The following is a 23,131-nucleotide window of genomic DNA, read 5'->3' as shown; positions in this document are numbered from 1 at the left end:
TACAAAAAAGTAATCCGCGAGGCAAGAATTGAAAGCTATGGAAAAGTGCACACTGCTGTAAATAAACTCAAATGTCACGGCTTGAGAGGTATTGAATAAAGTGGGGGTGGTTTATTGTGAAGTAAGAAGCTCATCTCATGAATAAGATTGATGCAAGGTTGGCTTCTGTCTTTCTGTTTTCACAAGAAGGTTGTTAACTCGTTGTATCACTCCCAACCAGGGGGAGCAGCGTGCGCTGTTATGACTGACCTACACTCCCGAGACCTTTTCCGGTTGGTCGGTCCTACCAAGAACATTAAGCATCGTCGTAACTCATCGATATAGAGGCAAATACGATCTTTTAACTGCACCGCACGACAAAATCTAAATAAAGATATAATACATCGAGCATAAATCATGTGAGATAATTAGAGTTTAATAATGTGATTAAACTTAGCACGTCTTTTGGGCCACCACATCTATTTGTGGATAGTTTTACCAGGATAACGGATGAGAAACCTCTGAGTCAGTTCATTTGAAGGATGCTACATTTACCGTTAAAATTTATTTTGTTTTACAGCTTTGATGTTAATAGAAATTGTTAAAACACGGCACACAATCAAGTTCTTAACTCATTTGCTCCCAATAATGTGTAAATACGTTTTTTTTTAAATGTAAGTGTCCCAAAGACATATTTATACGTTTTTTTGTTTTTGTTTTTTATGCTAGAGCATACAGAAGGCTTTGATGCAGCCTCTCAACTGCAAAGAACGGTTGCAGAAATGGTAGTTATTACACAAACGGCCAGCAGGTGGCAGCAGAGCAAAGGAGATCAACCAGGGCCATCGAGAAAAAAAAAGCTAAATTACTTACAATTTTGAATAGATTTGTGAAAATTGATGAAACTTAGCTCTCTTCTAATGCTAATTGCTGCAAAACGGAAACAGATAGAAACCCTTTTTTTTTTCCCTGATGAAAGAAGAGACTTTAAACTTTCTTTCATGCTTTTATAGCAATAGACCACAATATTCTGTGGGCCTTCCAAAATCCGTCAAAATCCAGTAAAACAGGATTTTGAAGCCCCGAGGCCGCCATATTACACTTCCCAGGAATCGTTTCTCGGCATATGATCCTATACATTTACAGTATCAAAATTAGAAACAGTACTGAGTAGAAACAGCTTGATTTATGTTGTTTTAAATTTATTAAACTTAAGAAGTTTCAGACGTTTTACAACAAAGGAGACGTGACAATGCCGGGTGATTCATGTACATCACGCAAAACGTTTTGCTGTAAAAGCATAAACAAGCTAAGGAGATTGCGCAAAATGACGAAGACGCGGCTATCCGCCATTGCTGTTGACAGACTGGCGGGGGAATTACGTCATCAGCGGAGTAGTCGCTATACTGCAATCGTGTCCACATTGGAACGTACGAGCCGCATTTTGAAATCTTTCCACTCTGGAGCCCGGTTTCGAAAGTGATCGGTTTCAAGCCGAGCTGCTGTGTGGACGAACTGCCCAAACGGTAAGAAACTTGTGCAGATACTCTGAAAAGGGCTTTCGTGTGACGAGTTATACACGGGGGTGGTCACAGGTGGAGACAATCGGGCTAATGAGGGAACTCGGGCAGAAGTAAAGCTCCTGACGCAAGGACACTAACTACAAAATAAAAGCAGACACTTAACATAAGTGACGAGACATAACAGGAAGTAACTTGGATTCATCTGAACTCCAAAGTCTCGACCACTCATATTCTTTCTGATAACATGGAAAGTTACTAGCTTTGAAAATGAACTTGGAATAGTTCATCCCCTCTTTGATACTTCACATATGAAAAATCATTGATATCAAAGTTAAATCACTCCAACCGTATGAATAAATAATACTAAGAAAACCGCGGAATATCTTATTTACGAAGATGTTAACTATATGGTGCTGGGCTTTTGTCAGTATGTTGGCAAAAAAAAATGTGAAATGATTCGAGACAAGCAATTTATTGATGAATTCAGCCACAGCCTTTGGCATATACTCGTTAGCACTCCGGTTTTGGCTGCTTGGTAAGGAGTCATTGTTTTAGACAGTAACACAGGAAATGGCCTTGGCTTATTTGTATGGAGGCGAGTGTTGGATTGAGATAATGTTTTTCACATAGCGAGCGCTGGAATGAGGCTGTTTTTGAATGAGATTTATCAAGACATGCACAAAACACCACCTGGAGGCGGCTTATTCACCCCGTGATGGAGAAATGAGCATGTAAAATAGAGGGCGATGAGGCAGGTACCCTCCGTGAACGCTTCAGTGTATCGGTCAGTAGGTTTCATCATGGTAATGAGGTCTCCGCAGCTGGCGAGTCCAAAAGCGGTTGATTTATCACACACCCCCCCCCCCCAACCCCAGCTGCAGGGTCATTTAATTTCCATGTATAGTGGGGATGAGTTTGATTACATACTCCTCATTCCAGCGACGGCTCCTGCGAGTCACTGTAAATGTTCATTATGGAGCCGCAGCAGATGTTTTCAACAATAAATTATCGGTATGACTCAGCCTCTGTGAAAAGTTCACTCATGGAGCGTTATGTGTTTGACATATTGTTACTTTCAAATAAGCAGGAAGTGTTTGTGCTATCCATTTGAGTGTTTTGTTGTTGTTGTTTTTTTAAGTGCACATGCCTCACAAAGTGCTAATCATTTAGCTAATGTATTGCAGACCACCTTTGGTAATTAAAGTAAAAGCCGCGATAGTCAACTGTATAAACAATTTAATATCTGTAAAAGCTTGTTGCAGTCAAAACAACACCATTTTATGAGCAAAATGCATTCAAGCACTTGTCTTGTACTCTGGTGTCATAAATTACCAAAGGATTATCATGCATTAAAATTATCATGCAACTTTTGCAAAAATATGATGTGAGTGTGATTGGAAAAGTACAACTAAATTACTGCTAAGAGCATAACCCACTGATTATGTTACATATGATGTTCGTACATGTACATTAGGTTTTCTAAACAACTTTCCTCAAGGGTCGTGCAGTGGCAGTCGACTTGTGAGTTTTGTAACCAAATGCTAAATACATTTTTCACATTTAAGTGATATGGAATGGAAATTAATCGGTTCCAGCTCCTACAAAAACAAACATTCTTCTGTTTTAATATAAAAAAATATATATGGGAAAATTGTCTAATAACTATCCATTATAACTAGTTAACAAACATTAGCAAGCTGTTAATAAGTTATTAATCATCATCATTAAAATGCTTAATGCTATTAATGACTTTTAACTCATTTGCTCCCAAAAAACGTATAAATACGTTCTATTTTAAATGTTTTGTGTCCCAAAGACATATTTATACGTTTTTTTTTTTTTTTGTTTTTTTTATGTTTTTTTGCTAGAGCATTCAGAAGGCTTTGATGTAGCCTCTCAACTGAAAAGAACGGTTGACGAAATGGTAGTTATTACAAAAATGGTCAGCAGAGCAAAGGAAATCAACCAGGGCAATGTTGGAAAAAAACAACAACTCAATTACCACTCAGAATTCTGAATAAATTTGTGAATAATGGTGAAACTGATCTATATTCTAATGCTAATTGTTGCAAAACGGAAACAGATGATCCTGATGAAAGAAGAGACGAATCTTTTGGTAGGTTTCATGTTTTTTTTTTTTTTTTGTTTTGTTTTTTTATAGCAATAGAACACAATATTCTGTGTGCCTTGCAAAATCAAAATCCAGTAAAAAGGGAGTGAAAGTGATTGCTTTTGTGAAAATGGCTGTGAGTGAATGAATCAAAATATATCAATCATGATCTATTAAAGAGTTATAACATAATTAGTATGATGGTGGATTCGTTCTATTCATACTCATTTTAACTGGACCAATCAGTTCTCAACAATTCCCGACCCGCATCACACAGATGGCGATTGTTATTTGAAGCCCAGAGCCCACAAATATACTGTTGTAGAGAAGCAAATGTGCAAGACCACATGACACGCACACACCAGTGAGCCGGTCAGAGATTGGACAGGTGAGCAAGAGAGCTGTCCCTCTGGGCATTTGGCTGCAGCAGCGGTGAATTTAAGGCAGTGTGATGTCTCCCGACATGGCCAATGAGTCATAATTGAGGCAGGACAGCTGTTGCCGGCTGCAGTGACAGGTCCCAGGGAAGGTGACAGATGACGGGGCCCTCGGGGGGCTCGGCCCAAATGTTCTATGCTGGCTGCATCCCCCTGCGTCCTTCAGAAGCTTGCCTTGCCTGCGTAAACCAAGTGGTCACGCATTCAGATCAGCTTTTACTTTTTTGCATAATTGACTGAAGGTCAAAAAAATTGAATCACAGCAGGAAGAGACCAAAATATAATGTGGAAAATAACATACTGGCAAAACATTAAATACGTGTGTCATAACCAGGCAAGAATTTGACATTTTTTACACTGAATTATTATCATCAACTATAAATGAATTAAAATCTTCCATTCAAGCCCTCGACATTTGGTCCAGGAGTTCAGACTACATGGTCTTTAACTCATTTACTCCCAATGACGTATAAATACGTTTTTTTAATGTAAGGGTCCCCAAGACGTATTTATACGTTTTTTTTTTGTTGGTTTTTTTATGCTAGAGCATACAGAAGGCTTTGATGCAGCCTCTCAACTGCAAAGAACGGTTGCAGAAATGGTAGTTATTACACAAACGGCCAGCAGGTGGCAGCAGAGCAAAGGAGATCAACCAGGGCACACTAGAAAAAAAGCTCAATTACTTACAATTTTAAATAGATTTGTGAAAACTGATGAAACTTAGATCTCTTCTAATGCTAATTGCTGCAAAACGGAAACAGATAGAAACATACTTTTTTTTATTCCAGATGAAAGAAGACACTTTAATCTTTCTTTTGGTAGGTTCCATGCTTTTATAGCAATTGAACACAATATTCTGTGGGCCTTGCAAAATCGGTCAAAATTCAGTAAAACAGCTGGGGAGCGAACGAGTTAACCATCATAAATGATGTTGATGGCCATGACGGTCAAAACGTCAGTTGTGAAAAGGTCAGCGAAATTATTCTCGCAGCTGTGTCCCCCTTCATTGATCAGATGCGTAGACGGTCCTGGCAAAGACAATTAATCTCATAATCTCTGGAATTAAAATGGGATGCGCAACCACAACAGCATGGCGAACATCTTTTCTTTTAATTCACTGATTTTCATAATATTTGGTTATTTGTTGTGATGATTGATCGAAAACTAACTCGCAATGGTAAATATTTATTGTCACGATTATGACGATTCAAAGTATAAAAAAAACAGACAACTGGGAACAATACTCGACTTGACTGGGCCAAACACAAACATTGAGCCAGCAAAGACAGAAGGAAAGCAGGAAAAGTAATACAAGCCAATTGACGAGATGAGGAACACCTGATCAAGATGGAGGGGGTTGAGAGAGCTGATTAGATTTGGTTGATGAGCACAGGTGGAAACAAAAGACCTAACGAAAAGGACGAGAACCACGACACGTAGCATGAAACAAATATGTATATAAAAAAACAAAATCCACATCATGACATGCATAACCATAAAGTGGCTACTAAAAAAAAAATGATTGAGATTTCCATTTTTCACATAAATGGGTGTGTGTATTTTTTTTTAAAGACCTAAATTATACTTCTGCTAAATGTAATTTTGCTTCAACTTTAACTACTTTTTTTCAGATCATTTCATAAATGTGACGATTGTATTTATTTACTTATTTATTGGTTCTCTGTTGCATTTTAAAATTAGTGAGTGTAAAGTATTATAATCATTTCTGTACAACATAACCCTCGACACTCTAAAAACAATTGGATAAAAATAAATAAATAAATAAAAATCGACCTGACTTTTTGTGTTATTTAACCCAAAAAGTTGGATCAAATGTATAACCAACAAACAAAAGAACCTCAAAATTGGTCATTAAGAATTGGTTAATAATTTAATAAAAATCTGGGTCAAATTCTGTCACGTTGGGGGGGGGGGGGGGCGTCAGAGGCAGGACCCAAATGCAGGGGGCAACAAAAACAAGGCGAGGCAGGGATGCAAGTAAAAAAGGGATTTAAATGACAAAAAATGTAAACCAGGGACTATGGAAAAATCCAAATTAACAAGGTCAAAAACAAACTAATGACGAAAACACGAGGGCAACAAGGCATGGCATGGACAACATGGGATAACAGCAACAGTAACAGTGACAGGAACAATGACTCAACAAGAACTGAAAGAAAGCAGGGTAACTAAATACACGTGGTAACGAGAAAGCAACAGACACCTGGGCAAGATACAAGAGGCTTGGGGAGCTGATTGGTCAACACACTAGGAAGGGAAGACAACACTCAGGTGGACGTGGTTACACATAACGGGACAAGGGAAGAGACAAGGAATACATGAAATAACCAAAAGAAAACAAAATCCCACCCCCACAAAACCAAAACATGACAAATTCAATTAATAACCCACAAATCAATGCAGATTTGTAGGTTATTAATTTGATGCAACTTTTTTTGGGTTAATTGATAACCCAACTGAAATGCATCAAAAATGATTCAAACCAACTATTTCAACTATTTAACCCAAAAGGTTGGGTAAAATTAAATTAATGACCCACAAAGCAATACATTTTTGGAGGGTTGTTTGTTTATTTGACCCAACTTTTTGAGATAAGTAAAGAACCCTTTTTTTTTTTTTTTTGAGCCAATTATGTTTTGTTTAGTTTTTTTGACCGAGTGTTTTTAGAGTTTATTGTTTATATTATTTTGATGTGAAGGATATTGTGTTAGCGCTGTTGCTACGCTAATGTAGCATCTGACACCGCAACAGTCACTTTTCTATTACATCATGATTAAAGCTCGCACTCCAGACATGACCAATCAAATTACACTTAATCCAAAACAGGTATGTTCGTATAATACTTGGATTGAGCGCGAATTGATTAGTCATGCCTGGGTGCAGGGATGTTGTGCTCAAGAAGCGTCGGTTAATGTTGGCCATTTGGTACGGTTGCCATCCCAAGTATTTGAAATATTTTATCCATTCACCCATTGTGAGTGGAAAGCAGATTCAATAGCGGTGATCACGCAATCCGAAGTGTATCATTCTTATGAATTCCCACCAACATTTTAAAACAATACAGTAAATTATAAGGTTCTAAAATCGATAATTTCCTAATAAATCACAGTGCCGAAAAAATACGATATATTGAATGTTGTCCCTGTTTGGAGGTTTGAAGAAACGCAGCTGTGCAGAGCGGTGTCATGGTGGCCTGTGATAAAAATCAAATCAATCAAAGTGTCTGACCTCATGGATAATTCCAGAAGGAGTCACCTCCAAACTCAGTCTCCAAGAGTCCATTAGCCCGCCTGCGCTTATTGTCAGCCCCGCCGTCAGCCCGAGTGATAGTTTGTCAACGTGACCGCGTTTATTTTGTTTTGTTGCTTCTCCTGTGCGCTGTGCTCACACTGCCAACTGTCTCAGCTCTTTCAGACCGTCTCGCTAACACTCCAGCGCACATATCGCTTGGCAGGCAACATATTTTCAGCTCGGTAGCATACCTGAGCTCACAATGACTCCGCTGGCTTTCGGAGCATGCCGGGATGTTTTTTTTTTTTTTGTTTGTTTGTTTTTTTTTGCTAGATAGCACAGTTGTGGTTCAAAATGGATTTAATAGACAGAAAACAGACATGGAATTGATACAACAGAACATATGATACATCTGTAAGAAATAACATAAATATACCGTATTTTCCGCACTATAAGGCGCACCTCATTATAAGGCGCACCTTCAATGAATGACATATTTTAAAACTTTTTCCATATATAAGACGCTAAAGTAGAGGCTGGGGTTACGTTATGCATCCATTAGATGGTGCTGCGCTAAAGGGAATGTCAACAAAATAGTCAGATAGGACAAACTTTATTAATAGATTACAAACCAGCTTTCTGACAACTCCATTCACTCCCAAAATGAATAAACAGCTGTTTTATTATTTTCTCTGAGGTAAAGTATTAGCATTAGCTAGCGATCCAAGATGGCGGGATCTTCTGCGCATGCGCGTCACCGATCGTGCAGGGTCACCGATCGCGTCTTGACAGCTGTTGCGGCTCAATATCGATCCATATATAAGGCGCACCTGATTATAAGGCGCATGGTCAGCTTTTGAAAAAATTGAAGGCTTTTAGGTGCGCCTTGTAGTGCGGAAAATACGGTACTCAAATAAAAGGGCTAAATAAGGCATAACACAGAATTTACTCTGATAAATGTCAATGAAATACCAAACGTTTTGTAAGTCTAACCTTGTTCTGCTGTATTTTAGGTTCTGAATGCAAGTATGTCAGAACGGGAGCAGGTGACAGTGGAGGACACGGGCGGCCGCGAAGCCTTCGCTCTTGCCAACGAGTCGGTCTTAATGCGAGGTCTTGTGCTACGCAGTCGGAGCAACCAGATCTCCATCCGTTTCCGTAGCGACCAACAGCACAACTCAGGAGTCCTTCAGCTCCATTACCAAGGTGAGACAATGATGTATGATCTCATGCGTCTGTGATGTCAATTGAGCCATTTTGCCATTTTTTTGGGGGGACGGTACAAGGTTTTACGTTTGCATCCGTTTTTATTTAGTTTCTGAGCTGCGTGGAATTGAAAATAACGGAAAGGATGGATGGATGGATGGATGGATGGATGGATGGATGGATGGATGGATGGATGGATGGATGGAAGACTAGCCCGGACGGACGGACGGACGGACGGACGGACGGACGGATGGATGTATGGATGGATGGATGGATGGAAGACTAGCCCGGATGGACGGACGGACGGACGGACGGACGGACGGTCGGTCGGATGGACGGACGGACGGACGGACGGACGGACGTATGGATGGATGGAAGAAAGACTAGCCCAACAATTTGCTGGATCCAGTTCTTGTAAGTTTAGTAGGATTTTGTACGAAAAATAACGAGCATTTAGTTTCAATGAGAATAATTCATTCAAAGGATGTATGCATGTATGGATGGATGGATGGATGAAATTTGTGAAAGTGACATTTTTCTATAGAAGCTTTAGACGTATTGACCATTTAATTCAATAATGGTCAGTTCATATATATATATATATATATATATATATATATATATACACGATACGACAATTATCACAATATTGTGGGGAGGTTGGCAATATAAAGGTCACAATATTGTAGAAAAAAATGAGCTCATACTGCAAAAAAACACAATATTGTGTTTTTGTACATAACAGAAATGTGTTTAAATCATCTACGATCTCGAATAATAATATGGAGGCGCTTACTTATTAATGCACGCACACATTGAGTTCCTCCACGTATTGACTCGGTTCACAGGCATATTACCTTCCCCGTCATCTGACAATTAGGGTAGATTTTAAACATAGAAAGGCCAAAACATCCCTAATAACAATTAAATTTGCACTAAAAAAATAGCCACTGGAGGATGCTAGAACTGCACAAATGGAAATCAACCTGAATTTTTTAACAAATGTGTTACCTTTAAATATATCGTGAACATGACAATGACAACATTGTTGCAGTCTTAATATCACGATATTGCCCTTACAGTTACATCCCTATATATATATATATATATATATATATATATATATATATATATATATATATGGTAAAACTATAGAATGAGGCTTTGAATGTGCTTAACTAAAAACCATCCATCCATCCATAGTGCTAAAAAAAACCTGTTAGACTAAATCATTAGCGTGCTCTGGCAGCTTATATGATGGCTCATAAATTTGTCTTCAGCTTGCCAAGTGTGCGCGTGCGTCTGTGCGTATGTGCGTGTGCGCGACATTGATCTTCCATGTCCACAACAATGTCTGTTTATCCGAGCAATCGCACAAAGTGGCCGCCAATTACATGCCCCATCGATTTGAGTTGATGGTGGAGCTGGTCAACAAAACATTCATTCCACCACATTACGGCAACTCTTTCATCAGCTGTAAAATGAAAGGCGTCGTGCAAACATTGTGCACCAATGGGAAATATATCAGCCCATCTCGGGCCGGTTGTGGTCCGTTGCTGCGTGTGGTCAGACTGACGATCACATTGAGGGGTCAGCACAGATGCGATGCTATATGTTACATTCCGTTTATGTATTGTTCTCCATTGTGGAAATCTGGATAAAAGTGCGCATACAAGAATTACCGTATTTTCCGCACTATAAAAGCCTTCAATTTTTTCAAAAGCTGACCATGCGCCTTATAATCCAGTGCGCCTTATATATGGATCAATACTGAGTCACAACAGGTCTCGCTGTCAAGACGCTATCGGTGACCCTGCACAATCGGCAGAAGATCCCGCCATCTTGGATCGCTAGCTAATGCTAATACTTTACCACAGAGAAAATAATAAAACAGCTGTTTATTCATTTTGGGAGTGAAGGGAGTTGTCGGAAAGCTGGATTGTAATCTATTAATAAAGTTTGACTGTTTTGTTGACATTCCCTTTAGCGCAGCACCATCTAATGGATGCATAACGTAACCTCAGCCTCTACTGTAGCACCTTATATATGGAAAATAGTTTTAAAATATGTCATTCATTGAAGGTGCGCCTTATAGTGCGGAAAATACGGTAGTTTTTACCTTTTCAACACATCCCTTATTTTCTCCGTTAGTTGCATGAATCGTGAGGTAAGTTTATCGTTACAATATCTTGTTGGTCTAAATTAAGATCGTTCAACCTTGGCAGGGGTCGGCGCTCTCACGAGTGCCGTTGGACTTTACACTTAAATCAAATCGGGCCGCATGAAAGAAAACTGTGCTGAGCTGTTTTTTAAACGGGGGTGGACGCACACACTTGGAGACGCAGCAGATATTTCAATTTGTCTCCGTCTCTCCACCAAGCCTCGGCGACACCTTGTCCTTTATAATGGGCTGTGAGAAATGTGATTGGACAAGCATGGAATAAAGCGGGCGGATGGAGTTGTGCAGGGTTGGTCTCAGCTCCGAGTAATTAATATCTGCCACAGCATCAGCACCGCCTGCCGCTGACGGATGCTTCTATAACATTATTGTTGCGATATTCGGCCGCTAAGACTTCGGTGCGTGCAAGCGACTTCCTTGTCAAGACTTTAATCGATTCAGGTTTTTAGACAATATACATAAAATAAGAACTTAATTAAAGAACCATGCATATGTAATTGGTTCACATCGATCCATGTCTGCCCAGCAGACTTCCTGTCCACGGTATTTGTTCGATGTTGCACTTTCTAACCCTTTTCATTTACATTACTTTTTTTATTTTTTTTATTTTCTAAAACAAAAGAAAAAATGAGTCAGTACTTGTACATTGGCTACACTTGAACATGATTTTTCATTCTGTATTATTTAAATAAAACTAATTTAACTCATTCACTGCCATTGACGGCAAAAGACGTCCAATGATGTAGTTTTTTCTGGGCTGGCAGTGAATGTGTTAATCAATGCATGACTCAATGCATGTTTGGAACTCCAGCAATAATAATAATAATAATAAAAAGAAGTGTGGCTAGTGTGCTCTATATCACGTGTCAAACACCTGGCGTGGGATTATATCCTGCCAGAGGAAACATTTGACAAACAGTGTGAAATTTGGCCCGCACGGGAAATAATGACCAGCGCTGCAATTTTCAGCATACCAACTTCTTGTAACTGACACTTATTTTCTTAACTGTCTTAATCATGCATGTGTTTCACATACAGTGTAAGCAACCAGAGTCTCGTTATTTTAATAATGTTGTAACTCAGTGTAGCACATTAAAAACAGCAATAATTTAACTGGGAATTACACAACTAGAAATGACACCACTTAATTATTATTACACCATGTCTCTACAAAATAGCACATTAAAGAGGAATTGGTAGTAACAAAATGTGATAATTATAACTAAAGCAAAGCTGCTGAAATGCATGCGATGTGGAAGTGCTGTTGCACAAACTAATAATCCCATAATGCGGTGCAACAGTTGCCTTCCTGATCGATTGGCTACTCTCATGACAGTCAATAGCAGCTTCAATAGCACATTTGTTTTTTAGTTACATTTGTAAACAAACCAGTTTAAAAAAAAAAAAAAAACTAAAACAACATCTCAGTTCTTCACTATCCTTTAGCATAAACTCAAAGTTAAAGTTGGACACAAAACAGAATATCAGCCTATATTTTAATTTTGACCTTTACTCATTTGCTCCCACTAACGTGTAAATACATTTTTTAATGTTGTAAGTGTCCCAAAGACGTATTTATACGTTTTTTTTGTTTTGTTTTGTTTTTATGCTAGAGCATACAGAAGGCTTTGATGCAGCCTCTCAACTGCAAAGAACGGTTGCAGAAATGGTAGTTATTACACAAACGGCCAGCAGATGGCAGCAGAGCAAAGGAGATCAACCAGGGCCATGTAGAAAAAAAGCTCAATTACTTACAATTTTAAATAGATTTGTGAAAACTGATGAAACTTAGCTCTCTTCTAATGCTAATTGCTGCAAAACGGAAAAAGATAGAATCATACCTTTTTTTCCTGCTGAAAGAAGAGACTTTAATCTTTCTTTTGGTCGGTTCCATGCTTTTATAGCATATTCTGTGGGCCTTGCAAAATCAGTCAAAATCCGGTAAAACAGCCGGGAGCGAACGGGATTGCTTTTGTGAAAATGACTGGGAGTGAATGAGTTTGAAACGTTTGTTTTCAAAGCTTTTAATTATGCTTCAATAATTACACACGGTTCATCAATGTGATAGTAAGAAAAAAAACAACAAAGATTTGATTTAAGGTCAATTTTCAGTATTGTTTGGCTATTTTGTTAAAGTTTTGATTATGAAATCATTGACATTGTTGGATTGAAAAAGAACATCAATGTAAAACACGGACCAGATAACTGAAATTATTTGTTATTTTACCGCTACTGCTTCTGGGCAATCTACTATCGAAACTTTTACCAACACAACACATATCTGTGATGAATAAATTATACTATTAGTCACATACGGTATATTGTAACTGCATCCAAACTTCAAGTCAAGGATGATGTTTCCCCTTCCCGGCGAACTTGATTTACGACGTCCCTTGATGTGTTCGTGAGTTAATGCACTTAAATTGATGGGAGAAAAGGCACAATGGCATATTTGACAGGGCACACCCACGTTAGGGTTGATCCACCCGGAGCGCAAATCTGGCATGAAGGTGCACTTAATGAGAGACTTAAGTCGCTGGCAGAACGTGCTGGAATTTAGAGGCTTCCGGGGTTGGCGTAAGACTTTGATTTTGTAATCATGGGGAAGGCAGGAAGTGTTTGGTCGGTGCTGGATTTCACTTTGATTTATCTTTCTTTTCTCTTTATTTTTTTCTGACCTTTTCTCTGGTCTCCTGACCATTTAAACCTCACGACTCTGGCAAGATTCTGAAGTACCTGGTTAAGGCGAAGGGTAATGGGATATTTATAAGGCTTTAGGTGAATTAATGAGTATAAATTTAGACGTATTTGCACGCACACGCACGCACGCAAACGCACACACGCAAACGCACGCACACACACACACAAAAAAAAAAAAAAAAGCAATGATGATAAGACGTTGAATCGGTAAGACTACCGAATGAACAATTCTGAGCTCTAAAAAAAAAAAAAAAAAAAAAAAAAGAAAGAAAGTGGAAAAATGTTTGATGCAGGTTGATATCTTATTTGACTAAAAAAATAATAAAAAAAAATAATTAAAAAAAAAAAAAAAAAAAAAAAAGAACGTGCGCAGCCAGAAAAAGAGCGCAGCTGTGCGCCTTTTCCCTCTTCTGCGCATATGGGAATATGGCTCAAGGAGAATATTTGATGTAACTGTATTTTTTAAAAATTCACAGACCATTAAACACGCCATTGACATTCTTCACAACTCGTACATTTTACTGACAAGTGATGTGATCAGAGGAACTATGAAGTTATTTTTCTTTTCATAAATGAGCATGAAGTCAACCATCAAATTATAAAATGGCCTGTTTGTTTCATCTGTTGAATAACATCTGAATCTGTGACTACACAGTTGGGCTTAATTTAAATGCAAACACATTTGTGCTCACATTGCTTCCACCTCGTGGTTTTTTATAAGGACACCTACAATATTTAACCCACACACGATCAACTATGTGTCACCCTGCCTGAAGTTGATGTGAGTCATTATTATGCTTTACACGAGGCAGTAATATTTTTTTTGAACTGCCCTAATGAGTTTGTTGAAAGTTAAAAATTCAGGAAATATAAGGTTTGCAAATACACAAATGGGCAAACAGTGATTGTTGTGTTTTTGTCATCTTTGATTAAAGATGGACATTTTGCAGCGTTTTAACTTTATTTAGAGATGACAGACATAATTACGCGGCTTCATGGCCACTACATGTTTTAATTATTGTACACCATATTTTGTTGTTCCCCGTCATTGAATTTCATACAGAAACAGTTGTTTAATTTGGTTGTGTTATTGCTAATGCCGCAATTGTAGCATAAATGTTGCTTTCAGTCTGTCAGCGTTTGTAATTACAAGCATTTAATGAGAGGCTGAGGAGCATTTAATAAGCATTTATAATTTTTACGCTCACATACAATTTAGATTATTATTATTATTATTTTTTTAGTTCAGTGGTCAAACCAAAACCTGGTAGGGTTCAATAACTCAAACAAGGTTAACTCATTCACTGCCATTGACGGCAAAAGACGTCAAATGATGTAGTTTTTTTCTGGGCTGGCAGTGAATGTGTTAATAACCGCTAGTTATTCTGGTTAAAAAATGTATTAAACACATCAAAAAACAATATTTTTGTGAGTGGGTGATTTAAATTTGTTTAGTGACTAATCAAGTAGAATCATGTTGAAAATATTTAATTTTCCATAATTCAAGAAAGACAAAGATTAATTCCATTCTCTTGTGGAATAAAGGCCTGTTACAATGTGGGTGTGGCTTGAGGACCCAGGTGCAGGGAAAACAGGGCGTGGAGGCAGAGGTGCAGTCAAAAAAGATTTAATTACGTAAATAAAAAACAAGGCTAACAACAAATGTAGAACAAAAACAGCAATGCAAAACATGGGGGAACTTCTCGGCAAAAACGGGCAGCATGACGAGAGGAAAACACAATGAATCTACGCGGACAGCGGGGAGACAAGAAACTAAATACAAATACACTAATTGACACTTAGACACAGCTGGGAAAGACACAAGTGGCAGCGGATGCTGATTGGTTGACACATGAGGCCATGACAATGCTTGACAAGACGAGGGATGCACACAAGGACAACAAAACAAAACAGATCATGGCTCAAACTTAACTCATTCACTGCCAATGACGACTATAGACGTCAAAAATAAAATTAAATACAATTAAATAAAAATTTTAATTAAAAAAAAGAAATTTCAATTTAGTTTTAGTTATAGTCTTCTGGCTAAATATAATTAAAGCCTTAGTCATAACTTAGTCACCTGATTGTATTTGAGTTTTAATCCAACTTTAGTCGAAAAAAATAAAGAGCAATTTTAGTCGACTAAATTGACTTCTGGAGGTCGAGACCCAGTTTGTGGTCTCAGTAAGACCAAGACCAATCACTTTGCACGATGGTAGCACTTAGTAATGAAATTGTTGTCATTGTTGTTATTAATAACAATTGGGATTAATAACTCTGAATGAAAACAATGTATAACTAAAACTAAATTCAAATTTCTTGTCAAAATTTGCACTGGCTGTTTGCTTGGATTTTTGACGTCTATAGTCGTCATTGGCAGTGAATGAGTTAAAGATAGATGAGGATAAACTCAAACAAAACTAGAACCCTGACAAAATCAAAAACAAAAAAACAAAACAAAACCCATTCCATGCCACTGACCTTTAGTGGGCGTGACCTGATTCCGTGACCTCCTCTAAAAAGAATCCATAACTTGCAAACGTAAGCCGTACATCTGTTTCCTGTGGCCCAACGGTTCCTCCAGCTAATCTCCCAGGCAGTGCGGCTATTATTTGTAATAGCTAAATAATCAGACTTTATGGCCCGGCATCTAGCGGAATGGAAGCAGCACAAAATTTAATACTTGTGGAATTGGCTCTACAAGTTTTGCCCACGGCTCTTCCTTCCGCTGCACGCTCAATAGGGATGTAAATGCTTCTAAGATAATAGCAATAACTAGGTTCATTGGAGCTAGTGATAAACGACGAATTGAATGGATGACCCAAGGGCAGCGCGTCTCGTCCCTGTGGCTTGCCGATTTGCTGCCGGGCGGGTGAGGTGGGCGGGGGGGATTGTAGTTTCATTAGTGGCGGGAAAGCAATGGCTTGTGTAGAAGAAAACATAAGTCATTAAATTAAAACAAGAGATAGGGGCAGTTTTACAAGCGGTTTATGGCCATTAGGCACTTGCGGCTATTTTCCCTTGAGGTTAATTTCAGAGACAGGCATGTTTAGTACCAAGTTATATGTCTCATAAAGTCAAGTTTTCATCTCCTAAATGAGTATTTGGGAAGAAAATTGCCTTTTGCACATTTTAGCAGTCATCATCTTAGTAATAAAACATGCAGACGACTAAAGCGATTCAGGTGTTCCAAACTGGCTGCCTATCAAGATCCAGCTTTCCGTGTAGATATGTGCCGACTTTAATTTGGCTTTTCATTTATTTCGTTTTTTTACTAAAAGGTCCATTTATCAGAATATGCCAATCAAATAATTGGAAAAAGTGACAGACAGAAAGTCTCGGCTCACTTTCGTGATAAGTGAAATATTTCATTTTGCGGACTTATTTAAATTGCAATTTGGATATATGCATACCTGTATACTGTATATTGTATTGACTTTGTGTGAGGGATGGGCCAACTAGCAGCCGCACTCTGAGTTGCCCCCAATTAATTAAAAAAAAGAAAAAAAAAAGTAACAATGAAGATAATTTAAAAAAAAAAAAAAAAGGATTAGAAACATATTTTCTGTATTACAGTGGGCCCCCACATCATCAGCATCTGCAGATTCACCTTTTCATACATTTAAACATTTTTTTTTCAATAATAAATAATTGTGTGTGTTTGAGTTTTTCCTGCATTTTATTTTATATATTATTATTTTTTTTTTTTTTATATTTTTTTTTTTTTTTTATTTATTTTTTACAAAAATAAATTAAAAATGCAACAATCCTCTCCCAATTTTTACCAATGAATTTCAGTGGTTGTCAACACGTGTTGACCGCAACAATGTTGCCAATGATGTGATGTGATGTGATTGATGTAAGCTATAATGTGTTCGAAAGGAAAAAATGAATAAACCAAACCAAACCAAAACAGGGACGGACTGGGAACAAAATTCGTCCAGAGAAAATATTTGTCGATGGGGCACTGCCCGACATCCATTGCTTTACTATTCGTTGTTCGTCGACGAGGCAAAAACGTGCGGACATCAGCCAGCAACATGTGGCGTTTATTATTAATTACCATATTTAAAATTGAATTTTTGTCATACATCTGGTTAGGAAGTCCTATGTGGCCTCCCCGGTAGTGCTGATGAAAAATATTTGTTGCCCGTTCCTGCTTTATATACGTACACGGCGGATATGTCATGCTACTAATCCTAACTTTTACAATTAGTTAATAATTTTCTCTGATTTGCACTTTGCACATGACGTGTGCAGACATAAATGTGGTTTTGAAGCTTATTTGCAATGGACTTATACTATAACTTGGAGTTGCGACTTAATGACCATGAAGTTCCACTGTATCCTAAACTTTAGAAAAGCATTTATGCAGATGTTATCTTTCAATATCCGATTTTTGTCCCCATTATATTATCTATCACTGAGGCTTTGGGACAGCTCATTAAGCAGAAAGTTACGGCACTAAAAGTACGTGCAAAGTTGCAACGTTGAAACTATTTCTGTAATTTTGCTTGCTACACAATAGCTTTTTATTGTACTGAGCCATTGTGGCTCTAATTATGTTTACTTGTTATGGAGCTCACACATCTCCAGGAGTTTAAAAGTTGTAGTGCTGTCATTAAAAGGCCTACCCTAATGAGGTAGAACCGTGCGGTTATTAGACAGGAGGAGAGGTTGTTTAATAGCTTCCATTAGACTTGGTTTCCACGAGAGAGCTTCGTCCTATTGCGTGCTGTTCATTTATTTTAAACGGGGACAATCCAGTCTTGGGACATTGATTTCAACCTGCTGGAAGCACAACTATGACAACATATGCAAGGCCATTCATCTTCCAAGTATCATATTATAAGCCCATAATGACTTGCAGGACTTTGTTGAAAATATCACAAGATCCAAATATGTCTTCTGTGTTCTCTTTATCTTTAGCCTTTGTGCTGAGCTGTTCATTCCCCAAAGAGCCAGCTGGCGGAGAAGTTTCCGTGACGCACCTCTATGCCGGTGGAGAAGCTTATTTTAACTGTTTCACCGGCTACCGGTTGAAAGGTCCGAAAATGCTCACGTGCCGCAATGCCACAACGCCGTACTGGAGCGGGAAGGAGCCCCAGTGCATTGGTAAGACAAAAACGTAGTCACGTATCAAATAATTTTCTGCATCGCCGATCTGGTTCACGGTTACGGGGAGCTGGAGCATATTCCACATACAGAGACAGACACCAATTCCCACACAGTCAAGACAAATGTACAACTACATGTCTATAAAATAGAGGTGTCAAAATTAATGCATTCATTTTTAGTTAATTTAAAGATCATTAACTCCACTATTTTTTTTTATGCACAATTAATTAGCGCCCCTTACTTGTAAAATCTGTATTGGGGGAAACTCCAGTTGTAACACAGCAGACATGTCCATGTCAAAATTTAGTGTAATAAATTCAATAATAATAATATATATTTGTAGAGGCTGAGGTCAAGTTGTATTTGACAATTTTAGCTCTTAATATGAAAAGAAAAATGCACTGAGTGGGCACCGTCATCATGCAAATGCAATTATGCCATCTAGTGGCAGAAAAATGACTTCAACACAACTCAATATCGCACTTGTTTTTTTACAGTACTGTACATCTTTTTACCATAATTTTAACTCCACTTTATAAATTATTGGGAATTTACTGTATCAATGACTATAAGATGCAGCCATATTTCTATTAAACCTTTTTTCCACTTATGTTAAAAAGAGTATGAAAAATTAGAAAAAATATTTTATTGTACATTTAGAACAGATATAAAATTTGCGATTAATCGTGAGTTAACTATTGAAGTTGTGATTAATTACGATTTAAACTTTAATCGCCTGACACCCCTAATATAAAATATGATAATATACAGTAGTAAAGTAAACATCTTCCATTTATATATTGTTTTTTTTGTATATACGTATTTCGTTTAAAACCAGTGAAATTGCTTTTTGTGAAATTCCTGCTCATTAGCATCTTTTCTCGCTTAAGAGAACAAATGATTCTGATTAACAAAAGGTGTTGGCTCGGTTGTTTTCGACTGGTTTGATTACTGTACAATGCGGGGCCAAATGAATGTGTTTTCATACGATTAGCAGCACGGACAGTTATTGTCTGGAGGCACTTAGCACCTGGCTGCCTTAATTAGAACTGGGTTGCATGGCTTTCCCCTGTCCTGCTGGTGAAAAGCTCATCTACCAAATCCTGACTTACTCCATGCCGGCGCGCAGCTGCTCTCAAACGATACTGCCAATGCGGCTGCCATTTTAACAAATCTCTCACACACAGTCCTCCATTACCTGTGAACCTTTCAATGTCTGCTGGTGGTTTATCAAGACGTTCCTCCAAAACCTCCCAGTTTGTGTGATTACTGTGCCTCATTTGGTCCTTTCCACGCATCCTCATCCAGCATCCTGTGGCGGAATGATCAAAAACGCCACCTATGGTCGCATTGTTTCTCCTGGATTTCCTGGTAACTACAGCAACAACCTGACATGCCACTGGGTCCTGGAGGCCCCCCAGGACCAACGGCTACACATTCACTTTGAGAAGGTGGCTCTGGCAGAGGACGATGATAGGTGGATAAAGCACTCACACACGCTTCAGTTCACGCATGCCTACATAACATCGCACACACTTTTCTGAGAAACATAGCAGTCTTGGTAATTACTATGGAGTTAGAATCATGCCAAACCCCCGTAAACCCCCAAAAAACGTGATCTATGTGTACACAACGTGATCTATGTACACAAAACCTGATCTACGTACACTAAACCTGATCTACGTACACTAAACGTGTGATCTACGTACACAAAACCTGATCTACGTACACAAAACCTGATCTACGTACACAAAACCTGATCTACGTACACTAAACGTGTGATCTACGTACACAAAACCTGATCTACGTACACAAAACCAGATCTCCGCACACAAAACCTGATCTACGTACACAAAACCAGATCTACGTACACAAAACCCGATCTACGTACACAAAACGTTTGATCTACCTACACAAAACCTGATCTACATACACAAAACCCGATGTACGTACACAAAAAGTGTGATCTACGTACACAAAACCTGATCTGCATACACAAAACCGGATCTACGTACAGAAACGTGTGATCTACGTACACAAAACCTGATCTACGTACACAAAACCCGATCTACACGAAACCCGATCTACGTACACAAAACGTGTGATCTACGTACACAAAACCCGATCTACGTACACAAAACCCGATCTACGTACACAAAACCCGATCTACGCACACAAAACGTGATCTACACACACAAAAAAGCATACCTTCAGTTCGAAAAAAAATCTTTTCATTTTTTTGCGTACGTAAAGCAATTCTACAACTACGGCTAAAAGTCACATGATATATATATATATATATATATATATATATATATATATATATATATATATATATATATACATAATATAGTTTTCCAAGCTTGTAACTATTCTATCTTAGTTTTTGTTTTCATTATTAACATACACATTTATTTAAAGTATTTTTCGTAATAAAAATACGTTACCTTTAGCTGAAAAAAAATTTGATGTGAAAAACTGAGGTCAGTTTTGGAATCCACACCGAAATGTTAGTTTAAAAAACATACCTAATCCAACAAAAACTGTGTTCCCCGGTGTAATCAGGTAGTGCCTTGCTATAAGTGCAAAACTGTGAGATTTTCATGCAAATTTTGGAAAGTTGGTTAAAAAATAGTCAAAAAATAAAAAATAAAAAAGAACGAGGAACAGCGTACTTTCTCCTCTTAATATTTATTATCATATTCATTCCATCTTAACCACTGTCCAATTCCCGTTCTTTTTGTACATACAGTACGTCACTTTATACCCTTTTATGGTGGCTTATGAAAAGTAATCACCAAAAAAGTCAAGGTCTTAACACCTGTTTAAAAACATTCCCATTTATGTTCTGCCTTGCGAATATATAAACGGTACAAACAGAGAGAAGTGAGAAGTAGAAAGCATAAATTGCTATCATCACACACATGACCGTTCACCTCATTTTGAGGTGGCAGACAACATTATCACAGCTCCACATCTTTTATTCATCTCAAGGGTAACTTGCATCTATTTTCGTCATCCCTTTTTTAGACTGCTGATTAAGAACGGCAACAATATTGACTCCCCTCCGGTGTATGACTCCTATGAGGTGGAGTATTTGCCCATCGAGGGAGTGCTGAGCACGGGACGTTATCTGTTTGTGGAGTTTACCACAGACGGGACGCTGACCTCCACTGGGGCAGCCATCAGATATGAAGGCGAGTTTATTGTGCAGTTCGCCAGTAAAACGCTCACGTACGCTACTCACTTGTCACTGTGATTTATTTATTTATTCATTTTAGCTTTTGCAAAAGGAATGTGCTACGAGCCTTTTGTGAAGTACGGCAATTTCAGCAGCAGCGACTCCACGTATAACGTCGGGGCTGTGGTGGAGTTCTCGTGTGACCCCGGTTACACGCTGGAGCAAGGCTCCGTGGTCATCGAGTGCGTGGACGCCGAAAACGCTCAGTGGAATGAGACCGAGCCGGCCTGTCGGGGTGAGCTATCTGATTGAATCTTTTTTTTTTTTTTTTTGACTCATTCTGAGGCAGTTAAATTGCACACAATCGACTGGATGACCCGAAGCTTTCGTTTTGTGATTCGTCTTTGCAGGATTTAAATAAAAAATAAATTAACCCACAGAATAGAGGAGAACAACAATATATACATATATATATATATATATATATATATATATAAACATACCATAAGCTTTGCTTTTTCAATCTACACACTGACCTTATCGCAAGCCACTGCAAGGTTCATGCTCATTTTGCAACACAGCAAAATTGAAACACTCTCCCGTAAAGCTCAGCCCGAGAAAACAAGAGAAGAAAAAAAAAAAAAAAAAAAATTGCACCCCCTGGGGTCACAGTCACCCTGTCACGAGTGGAATGTTTTTTCCCCTTATATGAAGTAGCCTGTATGATTCTCATGTTTTACTTCAGTTTAAAGCTTTAATAGGATTCTTTTTATTAATATAAATGCATTTTGCAAAAATAGATTTTACGGTTTAAGTTCATACTGTACTGTGATCAAAACCTACAATAACAAATCGTACTTGACATAGATAATAGTGCAATTGTAGTTGAAATTGAGTTAAATTCCATTTTCTCAAATATGCTAGGGCAGCTAACTTAATGCTTGAATTTGTCATCAATACTACTGTGACCACAAAGACACATCCTAATTAGATGTATGAAAAAATTGAAATATCAGATATGGATAAAAAAAAATAAAAAATAAAAAAATAAAAAATAAAAAATAAAAAAAAACAAGCATGTGTGAAATACATGCCTTTATTATATTGCTGGTGTCAGGCCAAAACCTTGTATCTTCAAAATTGTCACTTTTCAGGAGACCCCAAAAACAACATGTTTTTAAAACAGTTATTATTGCATCATCAAAGAGACAAGCTATTTTCAACACTTTAGGTCAGGTCAATAATTCATAAAAATGACACCCAAATGCGTGTTCTGACCAAAAGTATACCGGCACATGTTTTTAAAAATCTAAAATTTGCCGAATTGTGACTTATGAGATTTCGCCCCAGTGCCAGTGGATATTTTATTTTTGATGATACATTTCTCAGTGTATAAAAGATCCACTATTATAACCCAACAACAAAGGTTTTTTGAAGCAAACA

At 38.0% G+C, this 23,131-nt stretch overlaps 1 protein-coding gene across 4 annotated transcripts in view; it reads left to right on the top strand.

The window, feature by feature from the left end:
• LOC144006413 (seizure protein 6 homolog) overlaps nt 1-23,131 on the top strand; it is a 108,381-nt gene that overhangs the window by 66,579 nt on the left and 18,671 nt on the right. For all 4 annotated transcript variants that reach the window (XR_013279806.1, XR_013279807.1, XM_077505249.1 and 1 more), the window contains exons 4-8: nt 8,315-8,507; nt 18,319-18,504; nt 19,816-19,984; nt 21,538-21,704; nt 21,789-21,983. Coding sequence is in view for 2 of the 4 variants with exons in the window: in XM_077505249.1 (XP_077361375.1) it covers nt 8,315-8,507; nt 18,319-18,504; nt 19,816-19,984; nt 21,538-21,704; nt 21,789-21,983 (910 nt within the window). In the remaining 2 variants the exon portion in view is untranslated. The remainder of the gene's footprint in view (nt 1-8,314; nt 8,508-18,318; nt 18,505-19,815; nt 19,985-21,537; nt 21,705-21,788; nt 21,984-23,131) is intronic.

The sequence above is a fragment of the Festucalex cinctus genome, chromosome 18, assembly GCF_051991245.1.
Source record: "Festucalex cinctus isolate MCC-2025b chromosome 18, RoL_Fcin_1.0, whole genome shotgun sequence".
Classification (NCBI taxonomy): Eukaryota; Metazoa; Chordata; class Actinopteri; order Syngnathiformes; family Syngnathidae; genus Festucalex; species Festucalex cinctus.
The sequence above is the reverse complement of the archived record's forward strand: the minus strand, read 5'-3'. Positions and strand labels throughout refer to the sequence as shown.